We start from the raw sequence: 17,319 nt of genomic DNA, 5'->3' as shown, positions 1-17,319 counted from the left end.
AACCACCACACCTTCCTGATTTGGCACGAGCAGGTGATACCCACGTGTCTTATAATAAGACTGTGTGTCCCTCTCTAAGCAATCAAGTTAGCACCTCCTCCCCCTGCCACGTGCCATTTCTGTTAATTTTCCTACAAATCCCTTCCACCTGACCCCTGAAACAGGTGTTCCTCCATGTTCTTTACAAACTGCAAGACTACACTCCCATCCTTTTTTACATCTCAGCTCTTATTTGCTTTGGTGTTATTTTGAATAAAAATAATCCTTAACAAGCAAAAATAATTGCATTTTTAAAACACACACCTAGTATACTTTATGAATAGGATGTTCAAACTTAACCCTAGTTTCATTTCTAGTACTCCACAGATTATTTCTTCTTCCTACTTTCAACAGAGATACACAGCACAGAGCTCAAAGCATGACTAGCAGGAAGTTCGAAGTCACCTGAATTGCCTTCACAAACCTTTAAGCTTATTATGAAAACGAAGTGCACTTTTTATGACAGCAATGCTTTGACCATTACATCCATCTTTTTGCTCAGCCTTACCCTCCTCTTTGCATTTCTCTCTCCAGAGAAGATTATCTTCAGCCAGAATTCTCCAGTAACGACATGTCTGGGCTGCCTGCAGAAGGTCCCTGGGTTCCAGGAATGACAACACGTACAGTGCCAGCTGTAAAAAAGAAAAAGAAAGTGCGTATTCTGCATCACTTCTGAAAGGAATGGTGAAGTAGCTCACAGTACTATCGCACACCAGGGGCTGAAATACAGAAAATTGAAACAATAAATTATTAAACAATCTCAGAAACTTATACAGTTAATTCCAGTGGGTACATGAAAGTATAACAATCATCTTAAGTAACTAAATCCATACAGATCTCATCAGAAATGACTCTTGTATTTGCAGGAGAGTAGATATCAGCTGAAATCACTATTATCTTTTTAAAAATTTAATCCACATTACTTTGACCCATTAACAGAATTATTACTAAAATAATTATCTCTATGTTATTTTAGCTAACAAGTATACCAAAAGTTACTTTGAGAGTTTTAACTAGAAGGTACAACACTCACCACGTGAGCAAATAAGAAAGTACATTGTGATGAATAACGTCACTCAGTAAGCCTGAATACAGAAAAACTGAACGCTACGTCCACTTGAGTTCAAAAGCTGCGGGGAGTGCAGTGTATGTATTGCTCATTTTCTGATTAGAATGCGAACACGCTCCTAAGTGGTGTTGCAGGGAGTTTTACAGACTGGCATGCCGAAGGACTGAAATATGTAACCCCAATTCTGCACGCAGTGTGTTACCAAAAACATATGGGAAATTGCAAGAAGCACCAGAAGATGAACAGAAGATGAAGTTAAAGGTTATTGGGAGAATTCAGACGCCAGTTGACTGACCTAAGCCATATAACGACCATGATAAAACCCCCCAAAATCTCCACAAGTATCTTTAGATGTACTGAAGTCTTAAGAGGGGACAGAGGCATCTAAACAATCCAAAGTACAGGGACAGCTCTCCTCAAGGGTATGATGACCAAGGACAGCTTTTCTGCTTGACAGCAACAATGCATCTCCCAAGTCATGGAAAATAGAAGTATAAGAGGCAGGAAAGTCCCTTCTGCGGCTAAAAACTCGGCAGAAACAACAATATTGATAAAAAGTGATGCAGAGAACTACCTACACGCTGAAACAGTGGCGTCTTTGCTGATAACTAATAGGATGCAAAAGTTGTCAGAGAAATCAGATCATCCACACTTTTACTTCTGCTTGACATATCTTTTTGTGCTTTGGATTTTTTATTTAATTTTTAGATGGCGTTATGATGTATATAACTAGAATCTGCCCTTCAAAGCAGCACAGACTGAAATTCAGTAAGGAAATCAGAACCATAGGCTGTTGACCTCAGCAGATTTTTGACCTTATTATGTGAGAAACGTTTACTTTCAGTCATCTAGACCAGCCAATGACTGAGGAAGAAGTAAAAATTCAGTCTGCCGGAACTGTCTGCACTCTGCACACACACCTTGTTTGCAAGTCATCACCTGCAGCTCACGTTGAGCACGTAGGACTCCAGGCTTGAGGGATGTACGTCCTAAGTTACGCGTTAGATCCTGCATACACCCCAGGCCATACAGCTGAGGAATCTTCCTTCTGTCCCTACGCAGGGAGTCAGCATTCAGGATCTGGTGTTAAGGCTCTCTAGCACAAGAGCAACAACTGTACCTGTCCTTTTAGACTTTCTGTCTTAGTTCCTGGTATGTAAAATTATTTTGGAAGTGCTGTTTTCTCACATACATCTGATGGTCAGTCCTACATGCACCAAGACTCAAACACAAAAGAGACCATTTTCCATTTTTTTTCTGCATGTTCTTTAACTGAGAGCAAAGTTTGTTTAAATATCACTTGTCCTGTTTCTACAGATATGGGCACTTGCTAAGATGGTGTTAATTAAAACCCGCAAGCCAAGTGATTCTAAAACAGGTTACATATGGGTGACATTTATTTTAGACTATATTTATCTGAATAGTCATCAAGGGTCAACACAGCCCACTGTTGACTTTCAGATTAGCAGTGCATGAAAGATGATGTCCCTTTGTCTCAGCTCGTGGATCTAGTCAGAAGAAAACTTCAGGTAGCAAAGATGTGACCTTTGACTCAACTGTGACTACTCTCCACTGTAGTGTTAATAATACCCCATAATAAGCGGTCTCTCGCCTTTTTCTTCACTCACTCACACACACACAGAGCACCAACAAAATTTGGTCGATTTCAGCAAAACTCCTAATCTCTCTGTTTCTAGACCTGATTTGCACAAACAAGTAATTTCAATAATTATTTCTAAAGTCTCAGCAAGAAAACAGGAGTACTCATTTCAGATTAATTGTTTGACTGCATGTTTCCTCAGGAGGAAAGCAAACATTTTCTTGGTTATTCAGCTATTAAGTTACTGTCTTTGCATTGCTGAAAAACAGTTTTGAAGAAAAGTCCTCCTGTCCAAATCATCTTCTTTCAGAGTGAAGCCTGTTGACAGACCTACTGGCCCTAACTGCCCTCCCAGCTCTGTTCGTCACCCCCTACTGCAGCCAGCGCAAGTAGCTGGGGAAAACGTCCCTTCAGAGATCTGGGCGAGGAACGATCTTCAAAAAGAAGGGGAGATGGTGGAGCTAGCTCAATGGGGTTTTTGATTAACTTGCTTCATTCTGATGACAACGACTGGGGCTTAGGAAGCTAAAATTATTGAAGCCAGTGGTGAAGCTAAGCGCTTGGCCATATTCTGGCTTCAAGAGGCAAGAACAAACACTAAAAATAAATTTAAAAAATTAAACACAAGTAGCTTACAACAGAGTAAAGAAACGGAAATGAGAAAGTTTTACAGCTAAATGGCATCTCTACTGTGAAGAAGTTGTTAAAACTGAAATAATAACATGCTCATTACTTACAGCATAACTAGATCACTCGTCGTTCTCGAGCTAGTTTTGCCACTAAGTCATGCAAAGACAACTTAGCTCTGAGTTATCAATTCAGTATTAAATTTCCAGAGTTAATAGATGCAGAAGTGGCAAAGTATCTTCTGTCTTCTCAATTTAGAAAGTCTTGCTGCCTTCCCTCCGCCTCTGAACTATGACTGCTCTGGGCAGCTTCTCCAGAAACATGGCAACCACCTAGAGGTCTTAGCTCTGCTCTGCTCCTCCCCCAGTGGCGCTTCCAGGTTTGAAGAAGGCTGCCACAGGAAGGGCTTCTGTGAACACTGATCTCACATCATGTGCACTGAGTTAATGCTCATTGCTTAAACTGCTTCCAGCCCTTACAAACGCTAACCAGCAAGGGAAGGCTGTGAACTTCCTGACTTGTGAAGATACGACCGTATATAAAAGGAAAGAAGAGTCTTGTACATTTAAGTATTCAAAATAGGATATGCACCAGAAAAAATGTCAAGAAACAGACACTGAGTAAGACCATGTCAAACACTGCAACCAAATACTAGCACCAGAATATCTTTTAAGAACTTGCTTTGTAATGTGTTAGTAACTGAAGACTATTTATAAAGACTTCAGCCCTCAGGAAAATTTTCACATGGAAAACATGCAGTAGATCTGGCAGAAGAAAACAGACTTCCTCCCCACTCCAAATAATAAACCAATTTCCAATTCCCTAAAATCAATCAAGGGCAGAAGTACCATTTGTAAATGAACTACATTCATTTAATAATTGTAGCAACCGGGTTTATAATCTTTCACATCCACTCTCACATTCTAGTTGTGAGGACATCAAGAATTACTCTTCTGTGGACAGTATTTAGTTACACATGCTGAAAAGCACACATGCCGAAATCTAAAACTTAGTTTCTCTTTAACCTGATATAACATGATCTGATTTGCAGTAAAGGATTTACTGGAAGATACCTGCTTAATTAGGGTTTGGCTTTATCCTTAGTAAGAAGTGTTTTTCTGGGTTTACTTCTAGGTTATTTTTTTTCCTAGAGATTTTAGGGCTCGGTTTCTTTAAAATAAAAGCTAATACTCACTAAATCACTTAAGGCGTTAAACAATAACGCTTATACCTACAGAATAACATGCAGAAAGGGCTCACATCCAGAGCAGATTTTTGTGTGTGCATGCCCTATCACAATTAGTTCTCAAAAAAAAAAAAAGCACAATCAGCCCAATTAAGATACAGAGATATTTTTAAAGCTACTGGGATTTTGTTTAAAGGAGTCATCAGTATTTCCAGGTATCTAAATGCCTATCAAGAGACAAAGGTATGTTAATCTGCAATGACAGTGGCCACATCATGGCAGTGCACCAAACTGTGGACCTCCAGTTTACATCACTACGTTGGCAAAACTGAATGCCATAATTAGTGTGGAAGAGCCGATGCACTGCCTAGTCCAATATTAACCTATATTTCTCACCTCTTTTGGGAGCAAGGAAATGAAGTCTCTTTGAAACTGGGGCTCTATCACTTGCATCATGTGTTTTACTTGCGTTGGTTCACAACTATCAATCAGTTCATCTAAAGCAAGTAATTTCTCTGGTCCACTCCAGCTCTGCAAGACAAAAAAGGAATAAACCATAAGCTTAGTTTAATACACTACTTTGGTTTACATTAGTAAATGCTGTTGCTCTGCCAATAAGGCAAGTTTCCTTGCCGAGCTATATACATGCATATAAAGAGCATATCAAAAGCCAGCAAGATAAATGCTCATCTTAATTACACAAAAATCAGAAGTTAATCAACACAAAATATTGAAAATTACTACACTGATTCATAAGCTAAGAAAGGATTTGTTATACACACACACATACAGATGAGCAATTAAATAGATAATAATATTTAATAATAATAATTAAATTAATTAAGCTTTTTTTCAAGTTCATGAAATCTACACCCACATTAGCAACAATGAAGGGGTTTGCAACAGAATGCGCTCCCTCTCCGTGTTTCTCCACGGTGCGTTCGAGTGAGATGGTAACTTTTAACCTTTTTGTTTCATCTAGTAGACCAAAAACTTTAAACAAAACGAGAGGAAAGGAAAGAAAGAAACTTTTTTTTAAAAGTACATTAGCTTACTGCCTGCTTATTACTGCGGTATGTCCCTAAGTGACAATGCTGTAATTTGAGAATCCTGGCTATAAACCAACATATATTTTGTAAGTATCAATTTACGCTTGAATAAACAGGCAATTTTGATTGGCAATTTTCTTACTTCACATTTTTACTAATGGGCACCATAAAATTTGAAGATTTTAATAAGGCACTCATCTGAGAGCGTAGCAGATTAGCAGCATCATTTGTAGAAAAAAAAATAAATGAATATACTCCACATCTGAAAAGCACGTCTTAAACTCATCTGTGCTCATCAAAGAGTTTTGATTTGTTATGTGAAAACAATTTAAAGAAAAAAAAAATTCTACAGGAAAAAACAACAGCCACCGCTAACTGATTTAGCAACAGAACTAGAGCATGAATAAAGCCTTAGAGAGGGGAGAAAAAGAGACATCACAGTTTCTGAGAGCAGATTCACATTCATGTTTTTGAATGTCTTCTAGAGTGACACAAGTAAATTAGCACATACAAATTATATTACAGTTATGGTAAGAGGCTAACTGAAATTAAACAAAAAATGCAAGATACCTTACAATGAAGATTTCTGTACTACTCTGCCACATATCTCAGAACTTCCATTACTCATGCTCTAAATTTCTGTTCTCTGGATTTGATTCTGACAGCTAACTCTGGTCTCCACAATACTACAACATTTGTATACCGTGAAGTTTCTGCAGAACAATGAGGCAAGTGAAGGAGATGGTGGAATTTTTGAAAGCGAGCGCAAAGCAGATAAATACCCTGCTTTACTTGGTGAAGAAAGATCATCACGTTGCATCACTTCTCCCTAATAAAAATGTCAACATTGTCCTGCAGTGGCTCGTTCACCCCGGTGACATGCTCTTGCTCTACAGCAAATGCATGGCAGACACTGGACAGCCCACCCCAACAGGGGAGGGGACGGAGAAGGAAGTCCCTATGACCTGAGCCCTTCCACAGGCTGTTAGCAACTGGAAAAATGGTTTAGTCTGGCAAGACAATATTCCCCATCCACGTGTGTCTATGCAGATTGCCACCATGAGATAAGGTTTCCATGTCTCACATCCAGTACCTCAGAATATTGAAAAGAAACAAGAATGTCTCAGCGTTAATTGCAGCAGTGCTGTTATAAACAGCTTTTATTATAAATTTCTTTCAATAGAAATATTTGCATCACAGAGCAGTTCTCCACAAATCATGCACTGAAGAACTGTTTATCTCACCAACTTTCCAACTGCTGTTTGTGTCATTAACCCAGCACTTAGCTGGTGTTAGGTACAAACCTTTGCAATCTTTAATCTCATCTGTCAGCTGTGTTTGAATTTAGGAGAACTAAAAAAAAGGGAAAGTAATACCTGTGCTACTTCCTTACGATATACATTTCCAAGGTCAGTCTACCCTTAATTTATAAGCAGCTACATTTACTAAATTAGAACAACTCAACCTGAGCATTGTTTTTTTGCTCTGGCAGGCAGTGCTAGCAGTTATGAACATGTTACTGATTAATAATTTCACTGTACACTATCTTAGTCTGTAACTCTCTTACACTTAAACATTTCTGTTTTTAAAATGTAACATGGGTCTGAACAGAAAAGGGAAAAGATTCAAGAGTGGGCAAGAGATGCTAATGAATAAAAGCAGTCCCCTCTTCCATCTGTCCATTCACCGTTCAGGGATGGCTACAGGCAGCTTCCTAAGGCTCTTTTTAAGCAATCAGCTGCTACAAAACGTTTTCTCTAGGACACTGTCCCCTCAGTCTTTCACTTAAGCAAACAAACCTCCAGCTACAGTCGGTAAGGGGTCTCTGAGGGAAGTGTTTGGCATGGAAAACTGGGATGAAGCCTTGCCAGCTGAACACAACTGATTGCATTAACGAAGGCAAGACTAGTAAATTAGCGTTTCTGGGCCCCGTAGCCTGATCTGTTTGTAAAAAAATTGCACGTAGCACATGCAAGGAGCGGAAAGGGGATGAAATAAGTTTGTGGCTTTGATGAGAAACAACAGTGAACAAATGTCACAGAGGAGAAAAGAAAAAAAAAAAAAAAAGTAAATGCGTGCCAAACAGTTTGCAAAGTTTCAAACATTGTAGATGACCAGAGACTTCCGAGACATACAGTGTAATGTCCAGGTACCCTGGACTTCTACCAGTAATTCCCTTTCAAATTGAATGTCTTTGTAAAGAATGTACTTCATCTTTACAATGCATTTGTTTAATTGGTTCTCCTTGTCTTCAAAACTTAAGTTTAATTTTAATGTGAAATTAAAATAAAGCTTTTATTAAGGGCTGGGGTTCCCCTAGAAAAGGTAACTCCAGGGTGCATTCACATACCCCTTGGAAAGGTAACAGGGACTGCTGATATGATCTGAGACTCCTAAGCAAACGTTGCCCCTCTTCCCTGCCATGTCCCCGGGGAGGTGTTTGTTTGTCAGCCAAGCCCTTTTGGCTCATCCATACCATACCCCGGTTCAGTAAGGCTGTTGCTGCAACCATGGCACTACCTACCTGAAAACTATCCCTTTGCTTTCCCCTTTGCTATTATGTTTAAATGTCTGGTTTTGCTTTTTCAGGCATGCAAAACAGCTTTATAATCAATATAAATGACAGCTTTGCTGCTTCTGCAACATCCACCTTATCCCTTGGGTCTGACCCACCACCTATCTTTGCACCATCTTCTGTTTCTGCACCCTCTACTCTTCCATGATCTATGCTTTTCTATTCCACAGCTCTCATCTGCTAGCTCCAATCTGTACAATTACAGTTTGCAGCAATTAGATCCTTCTTCTATTATAGGTATATTTAGGACACTTATTTTAAATGTTTTAATTTCAGGGTGCTGTTCTCTGTTGCTGAGTTCTGTTAATGGAGGAGTGTCGTTACAGAGACCTTCAGGAAGGGTTCCTCAGGATCCTGTTTCTGTCCAACTCTTGCGCCAGTACCGAGAACCCTGCCACCCCCCACCTCAAAGGTTATCTTGATCTGGATAAAAATAGCACATAAGCAAAATCCACAGAATGAAGCACTGGCTACATCAGCAAGTAGTTTGTCACAACAGGAGGGGTTTGGGAGCAGCTGGTGCTGAAGCCCCAACATTAACCCATCTCTAAGACCTTGTCTGGTGGTCTCCTGGTCTGAACATCTGCCCCACACGTGATGTGAACCTGTCCAGAGGAGCAGCGACTGGTGCAGACCCTCACGTCCCTCTGTGGGTTGGACAACGGTTTCACGTACAGTTTCTAGAAGTCTGGTTTGTACATGTCAGAACTGCCCTGAGACCCAAATCCATGGGAAATAAGCAGGGATGACCAGGAAATCTGCTTTAAATCTGCACTCTTCCTCTGAAACAAGTGCTAGTGGTGATAAAGCCAAAAGGGGTATGTAACTGTAGTGTGGCTCTTCCCCATTCTGAGCGTAGGGCTTGTACAGGAACACCAAACCCTTGACCTAGTCCCACAAGAGACAGAGCAGAAAATGCTGCAGCGCTGGTTATGGTACCATCTTTACTGTCTGCTTCACGTAAGAGGTGGACTACTCAGTCTGCACACTTACGCATTCATGAGTGTCTTCAGAAGAAGAAGAAACAGAGAATGGTAAGTAATTTGAATTAAGGTGGCTTAGCCAACTATTTATGTAAAAGCAAGGAACAGTACTCTTGCCAGCTAGAAATGGCAAAAGCATTTTTGATGCCATCTAAACCAATGAGAATAAAATGCAAAATTTTTAACACATTACTTAACATAAAACCCAACCCTGTAAGTATGTGAAGCATGAACAATTAAGAGAGAAAGAGAACTTAATTTTTTAAGACGGTACCATCTCTGACTGAGCTTAGCATGACAATGATTTTTCTTCCTTAGGGGAAGCAATTTCGTGACTCAAAAAATGTATCCTGCTTAAAACAAAATGAAATAAAAATTGTTGGAAAAGAAAAAATCTTGTAAAGATACACTTGGGCACTGAGTTTTAAAAATCTTATAGTGGATATTAAGAAAGCCTGAAGCCAAGAGTCACTGCAAAGCAGAAAAAAATAAACAGGCCTTTAAGAAAAGAAATGGTTTGAACCTATCAAAATGCTTTTCTATTTTTCTTTCCAGACTAGCATTTCATTGAAATCAATATACATCTTCATTTTTAAAGGGAAACTGCAAGCACACTTCCAACTGTTTCTCCTTTCTGCATTAGTTTTCTGACACTTTCAAAATCAAAGGCTTAGATGAACTATAAAACATAACAGCAGTAATAACATGTACCAAATACATTTTAAACACCCCTTAAAAGCCATCCTAAGTTTTCTTAATATTTGAAGAGTGGTCTTGCTTTTTAATTTGAAAAGAGAACATAGAATGACTGCAGGCCAATGTACAGGAGAGAGACCTGAAAATAACTGCGTATCACTTGTTACTGCCAGCTTCTATGCCAATGGCCAGTTCTATCTTGAAACAGTACCTATGTCCAGCTACCGTGAAGTTGGAAATTTAGCTTGAAAATTAATTGGAAATACACTTTCGTATAAAATAAGATAGGGCTATTAAGCAGGCTTAGCAAGCATACAGTATATAAAGGAACACCCTCTCCACTTCTGTTTCTGTACAGGAAAAACTTTGTATTGCAAGAATGATGCTCCATGTGCCATTTAACTCTCCCCTCTGGGCAGAGCCAGCTCCCCTCACTTTAAGAATGTGCTTTTATCATTTGACTGTTTAAGACCTGCCCCTTCTGTAAAATGCACATGGACAAAAGCACACGGAAAATGAGGTGGCTTAGCATCAGGCAAGGAGACATAACCACGTGACTTTGAAAGCTTTTGGTTCTAAAATAAGGGACTCCCTTTTGTGAATGCAATAAAAACTACCAGTGACAGAAGGGACCAATGAGTGCCATTCGATGATCTCCAGTTAGGAGAGAGAGGCCTCTCTCTTTCTCTCTCTCTCTCAAGAGTATAGATCAGCATTTAGGAACTTAGTACTGCAACTAAGTATGTTGAAAAGTTGGAAGTATCTAATTATATATTTATTAAAGCATGATTTCTACATTACTAACCCCAAATTTGGGACCCTAAAATAATAACAACTTAATTATAGGCAAAATTTCCATGGGCTTACGGATTTCTTTTCCTTATCCTGACCAAACAGCTGATGGCATTGCTTTTACTGTCAAACATGTCTGCACCACTCTCTCAAACATTCCAGCCCTTTTTTTTTTAAATGTGTAACTATTGATAACTGGCTATCTTATGTGAGAAAATACACATTTTACATTGTAGATAACAAAATAGCTTTTCTTAGTACAAATGCTTTAACATTACAAAATGTTAAAATACAATGTGGTATTACATTGTCATATATACAAAATACCACTTAATTATGATTCTTAGGGGTTAAAAAGACATAATTCTATGAAGTCTCAAAAGACACCATAATAATTAAATGTGAATATATTTAAGAAACTGAATGATGTGTACATGAATATCTTAATTCCAAACTTACACTGTTTTAAGCAGATTATAAATACGTAAAAATAAAGAGGGAAGGCGTTCTGCACTATTATCTTAATGTTCAGCACTGACAGTGATTGAGATCAATGGTATTATGTGGCAGCATGAATCAAGCCAAAAGCACACCTCTGCCTGCAAAATTGTATGCTCACTACTGTACCTGCAATATTGCTCTTCTATCTTTGCCTGTTACAGTAACTGAAACAATGCCTGCATTAGTTAGTTACTCCTTTTGAAAATGTTTTAGAAGTAACAGTTTATTAATCAAGATACGAAGACATAATATTTCCACTTTTCAAATCAATGACTAGGACTCATCCCTGCTTCTTAAAAATACAGAGCAAAACTGTACAGTACAGAGATCTCCATGGTACAGGTCACGGAATAGGAGCAAAGGCCTGCCACAAAATGGATCTGTATTAACATACACCAAGTTCTCTTAGGTGCTACCAAATCGGTGCTACCAGATCAGTGTCCACGCAGATTTCAGTTTCAACCTGTGCAAGTGGCGCAGAGCACTGTCCTTCACACCTCTGCTTTCCTCCTTACATTTAGACATTACTAAAGGCTGTTGGAAAGGTACAGAAAACCTCCTTCCCCCTCTGTTCACTTGTCTGCGCATGTACTGGCTGACATTCTGTTCAGTACACAAACATCAGTAAAAATACACACTGAGCTTCCTTTTAATCTATTTTTACTAAACTTTTCCTTCTATTCTTAGAAGACACCAGACTTACGTAAAATTTAGTGCTACACCTGCACTGAAGCAAACCACAAACTAATGCTTACTAGTTTCCAAGTAAAAACATCTCAAGTTAGCTTGAAGCCATGAAGGCAGCCGTTACGTGTTGGACAGACTTTGCAGAAGATGTGCAAACGAGAAGGTTATTTTATTAAGAAACCATAGAAAGCAGTTATTTTTTGTGAATCTCTAGGGTAACCAGCTAAAACAGGGACCAACAGTTCCTTAAAGCTGATGCCCACTTGTTTCTGCAACAGAACACAAAATCAGAGACATTCTGGGATGTGTAAGGAGGGCTGCCTTCACTGAAGCAGCCTTTTATCTAAATTACAGAGGTTAGCTGCTTCAGAGGTTTATTTCTCTAAGCACTGGTTACCTGAAACATCTTCAGCCACTCCTGAAGGCCAGTCGGTGGCTGCACAGACGTAATGCGGCGACGTTGCTGTCCCTGGCCATTGGCTGCCCTCAGGTCCCCAAAAGTTGTAGGTGTGGCAGAGCATGGCACTAGCCCTGTAGTACTACAATACAAACAGAACGTGACAGTCACATGTCAAACATGAAGGAAAATTTAGAAATCTATTGCTGAAAAATAAATCTTGTACAGGAGTTACAACTCTTAAACTTCATTCAAAAGTAGTAACATGAAAAATTGTTCCACTGGTCACTCAAGGGGTCAGTTCCCTCACTTTCCTAAATCTGACAGTTTCTACCACTGCAGTACTAATCCTCCAGCAAGGGAGAAAATTTCAAGGCTGAAAAATTATCACTCCGTTAATTGGCCAGCAAGTTGACTATAAAGATGCAGGTTTATATATTCCTTCCCTTGCCAAAGTATTTCTTTTCCGTCTGGGCTGCATTTGTGCCTTCTGACTGCTGATGCAGGAAGACAGAGTTCAGAATCTCACCCATACGTGAAATGTGCTACTGTTGCTTCATCACCAAACAGAAAAAAAATGTTTCTATTTTTAGCTCTTAATATATTTGTTGACGAAGAGCTTGTAATAGCAAGCAGTTCTATCAGCTGAGCAGTTTGGAACTGCACTTTGAAATCCACTATACAGTATTTTAAAGTTTGCGCGCTGATGGAGTGATACAGGAATTAAAAGGGGGTGAGGTGAAGAGAGAAAAGGAGCCAAAGGTGCTCCCTGAATTGCAGTTTGATTTTTTCACTCTGACTTGTTAAAACCAGCTCGTTCATATGGGCTGGAGCTTTTAAAAGAGCTGGGATTAAGCTGCTATTGTAGGAGTCTGAAGAAATACAGCTGACTGGGTTCTTTTTTTTTTTTTTTTAAACATAATGTAAAGTACTTCATTCACAGAATATTGAAGTTGTATTCCCTAGCAGGAAAATCTGGAACTCCAGTAGTGTTTGCACAAGCTTGAAAATTTTAAATACAGTGTGGAACTCAAAAAACCCCTTTACTTCTGTGTATGATAAATCCAGCTCTTTAGTTGGTATCAGCTTCAGGGTTTTACTGACTTTTCAGTGGCTAAAGGAGTAGCTTCAAATGATGCAAGGCAGGTTCATTTTAATATTTACCTCATCATAATCTACAACAATTTCACTCTGCTCTCACTTGTTTTAAAGGACAATCATGGCATGCCCTAACATTTACCCAAACTGGTAAAGAAAAGATTGGTTTGAAGAGGCATATTTTTAACTTAACTTTACTGAGTAAAAACAGAAACAGAAGCTGATATAAAAATATTGCTTTGCAGATGAAGGATCCTCTTGATGACATTTGTTTACTGGCATTACCTGTTATATGCAAAGAAAGTTCATCAGGCCTGTAAATTTCAAAGTGTCTGATCCTAGGGAAAATGAAAACAAGCAGGCACAATAACTGCATCATTTGCCTAAATATTGTTACATAAAATATGATAAAACAGTTTAAAAGAGAGGATTAGAAATTATTTAAGGATTCTTTTATACCAATAATGACTCAAAATCCAAGCAATGAGAACCTAAAGTATTTTTAAAATAAAATGTGGTTTTACAGCTTACTCATTCTCATCACCTGTACAGAGATCCAGCAGAAGGCCTGTCATTTAAGGTCCAAAATAAGGCTCTTAAAATTGGCTTATATTGGATCTGAGCAATACATAGCCTTGAGCTTGCCCCAGAAGAACAGTTACACTTTTATTTCTTCTGCTGTAAACTGGTTCTCTGTCAAAACCAGTTATTCAAACGAAGATCCAAAAGCCTCTTTCCTTTGACCTGAGATTAAACCACAAGATTTTTGTTTGTGCTTTACTTTTCCTGTATGTTTTCATTCCCCTGAAACAGCAAGTCAGGTTTCTGTGGAAGCTGGACAAGTCCAGCGGCTCCTCTGAATCTGACAGATACACTTGACAAAAGAGCGTGTTTTCATTGCTGCTGAGCTGTCTGCTCTTAGGGGAGCACAGAGAACAGCACGTCACCTGCAGAACTGGTGGCCAACAAGAGCGTTCTTCCATTAGACTGGTTTAGAAACCCAGAGAATCTACCAACTGGAAACTTGAGGGTGATGTGGAAGCTGCAACACCTGCTTCTCAGCAACAAGACACCTGCTTCTGTTTCTCTGCTGCAGTGTTTACACATCTGAAAAGCAAGTCTGGAACCTGTTTCCCAACACTAGCCTAACCTTTCAGCCATCAACTGATAAACTTCTTAAAGGAAGAGAAATAAAATATAAGTTACTTTTGAAAGATCCATCAGTGACTGAACACTACTACAGCGTATTCAGAAGAAATAATGTCCCTGCACAGTTTTGGGAGGCAAGCGCAGTGCTTGTGGAACGGCTGATGCTTATTACAGGGAAAAAACAAAAAATGGTGTAAATTCAAACAGGATGGGAAGCAGCATGGCATCAGAGCACAATTGTTATGGCAACTATGCAGTAAGAGCTGCAGTTGTAAGGCGTGTATCCAGGGCTCTACTCTACCACCGCTTCTCACACCTAGGAGTGTTTTACCCACAAAGCATCTGGCCGGAACAGCAGCAGTTTTGTTTGTGTGATCTGGTACCATTCAGGAGTAGTAAGGAAGCAGAGTAGAACCCGTAATAATTTCATATTGTGGATAACAAGTACATGTGTGTTCCTGTTAAGATCAGATGGTCTGCTCTGCCTACATAAATTTCCATTCTCTCATTCCTGTTACCATAGCGAAGTGATACATTTGATCACAGTTTGTAATAGTCTTAGGGTTTATCATTATGTCCCTTTTAAAAAATCCGATTGATTTTATTCCCAGGACTGCTTCAGCCCTCAAAAAGTCTCAAAGTAAATGGGCATGCTATATTTAGAATGAAACACAAACCTCAACTGAAGAAATGCAAGTCTGGCTACTTCATTAAAACTCATCTTCAGTTCACGTAATTTAAAGTAGCTAAGCAATATACGAATGCTGACACCGCCCCTTCTTTGCTTTACAGTGCTTTAACATTAAGGCGAGCCATGAATCAGGCTCAGCAATTGGAAAGACAGGATATAAGCAGGAATTGATGTCCAGTGATGTTATTGCATTTCATTACCTTGTGTATTCTGAGACTTTGCAGGGTTTCTTTCCCAGAGAGAAAGAACGGACCTCGGAGCCATGGTCCAACTTTCTCTTCATCTGCAAGGGGAGGGAAAAGAGCAACATTTAGTTACATGACCAGTCCTACTTATGCATACTTCTGTAAAATTAATCCATTTTTACCTTGTGCTTTAACACTGAATTTCAACAAAGTTGACTCTAAGAAGACAATTTAAATGAACGTTTTAGTTTCTAGTTTCAACAGCATTTGGTGCACGCCTTACATGGTGCACTTCCATATTATTGCTGTTCTGGGGTCCAAAGACTATTGGAATTACATTATTTTAATTTCCAAATTTTACATGTTCAAAAGTGTGCAGAACTGTATGTTGGTTTATTTACTAAACTGTTCTCTTTCTATTTGCCTGGGAGGGCAGGCAAAGAGCTAAATCAAATCCCTTCATTCTTTGTGTTCAGGTTGATTGCTAGGAGTCTCACGGAAATGGCTAAATTTTAAGTAGCCTGTCTGAATTATAAACCCAATACTCATTTTAGGGCCTAAAAAAAAATAAAAAATCAAATATATTCTTTCTTTTGTCTACCCTTTTAAATCTGAACATTGAAAACATTTATAGAACTGCATTAAAACTGACAGATTAACCGACATTTTTACAAGAAGGGTAGGGATGAAAAACACTAAACCTCAGTCTTGAATGTCACCCGCAATTAGATATGATCAAAACCAAATAATGAGCAGGGCAGCTGCTAAAAGGGGAAGCCAGTCTGCAAAAATTGCCAGAGATGGAAACCAGTGAAAGCCGTATTTATCCAGTCAGACAAATAAAGATTACTTTCTACATATTTGGGTAATCTTTAACCACAAGCTTTTGAATTCAATGAGGCATATGGATGCCAAATACAATTTCTGAGTTTTTTGTTGGTTTTCTTTTTTTAAGATGCGATACACCAAAACACTTTAGCCAGCAGAAGGATGCTTACTGCTGTTTACAGCTGTGAGCTGCAAAATCCATAAACTACCTGTGCAGCAATTCAGACTTCAGTTTGACCATTTGCTCCCTTTTTTCAAATTTTCATATTCAAGAGACAGTTTAAAAGTTGGCATGTTTCTTATATGACTGATTTGATCTTTTTAAAATGTTGCATAAGAAGAGTTATTTAACCATTTATTGTACCAGTCTACCTGCCCAAAAACAAAACACCCGTTTCTTTTTTTTTTTTTTAACTTTTAAAATACCTTTATGGCTTTCCCTAAAAACAGTCACTGTTGACTTTGTGTTTTGCTTTATTAGTGATTAGATAGGAAAGACAACCAAGATTAACTGTTTTCATTTTTACAGTAACAGCTACAACTCAGCCAGAAGAGCTTGCCTTGTAGCCTTGTTTTCTTGCCCATGCCTCACATAGGACACTCCACAGCATTTCACCAGACAAGCATTCAGCCAGAACCGCCCCGAGCGCTGCCAAACCACCAACCTCACCCTCGCCACTTCCCCACACCCCAAGGAAGAGCAGCCCCCCGCGCTTCCCCTAAGAAAATTCCCCACACCCCAAGGAAGAGCAGCCCCCTGCGCTTCCCCCAAGAAAACCCAGTTGTAAGCATCCCTGGAAAATAATGGATACCATCCTTTATTGCTGTGCTAGACAAGCGAGCCATCAAAAATACTGGAAGTATAAGTAAGATGTTTGAGCATGATTTCAGTATTTGATGATAAGACTTTTCAGAACGGATTTTTCGTGTTCAAGGGAAACTTCGATTTCCAGCTTGCCTTTCTGAGAGGTTATCATCCTCGTTTTCCTCTTCTGCTTCTCCTAAGAGGGAGATGCAGTCTCCCAAAAGCACACCTTAAAATAACAAGTACGAAGCCTGCCGTAGAATAAGCAGCTATAGTGATTTACTCTTTTGCGTTAGCAAAGAAAAAAAGATGCAGTTCTCTACACCATTGCCTTATAGTGATTTCATGGATTTCTTTTGGTT

At 39.1% G+C, this 17,319-nt stretch overlaps 1 protein-coding gene across 1 annotated transcript in view; it reads right to left on the bottom strand.

Moving 5' to 3' along the window:
* The window catches only part of LOC104465297 (F-box/WD repeat-containing protein 7-like), a 29,435-nt gene extending 14,013 nt beyond the window's left edge, over window positions 1–15,422 (bottom strand). Inside the window, 4 exon segments of the mRNA XM_010078283.1 lie at window positions 548–671; window positions 4,918–5,052; window positions 12,202–12,343; window positions 15,340–15,422. Of these exon segments, the coding sequence (XP_010076585.1) occupies window positions 548–671; window positions 4,918–5,052; window positions 12,202–12,343; window positions 15,340–15,422 (484 nt within the window).
* Between the last annotated feature and the right edge of the window lie 1,897 nt (window positions 15,423–17,319).

Source organism: Pterocles gutturalis, unplaced genomic scaffold (genome assembly GCF_000699245.1).
Source record: "Pterocles gutturalis isolate BGI_N339 unplaced genomic scaffold, ASM69924v1 scaffold35808, whole genome shotgun sequence".
NCBI classification, from domain to species: Eukaryota; Metazoa; Chordata; class Aves; order Pterocliformes; family Pteroclidae; genus Pterocles; species Pterocles gutturalis.
The sequence above is the reverse complement of the archived record's forward strand: the minus strand, read 5'-3'. Positions and strand labels throughout refer to the sequence as shown.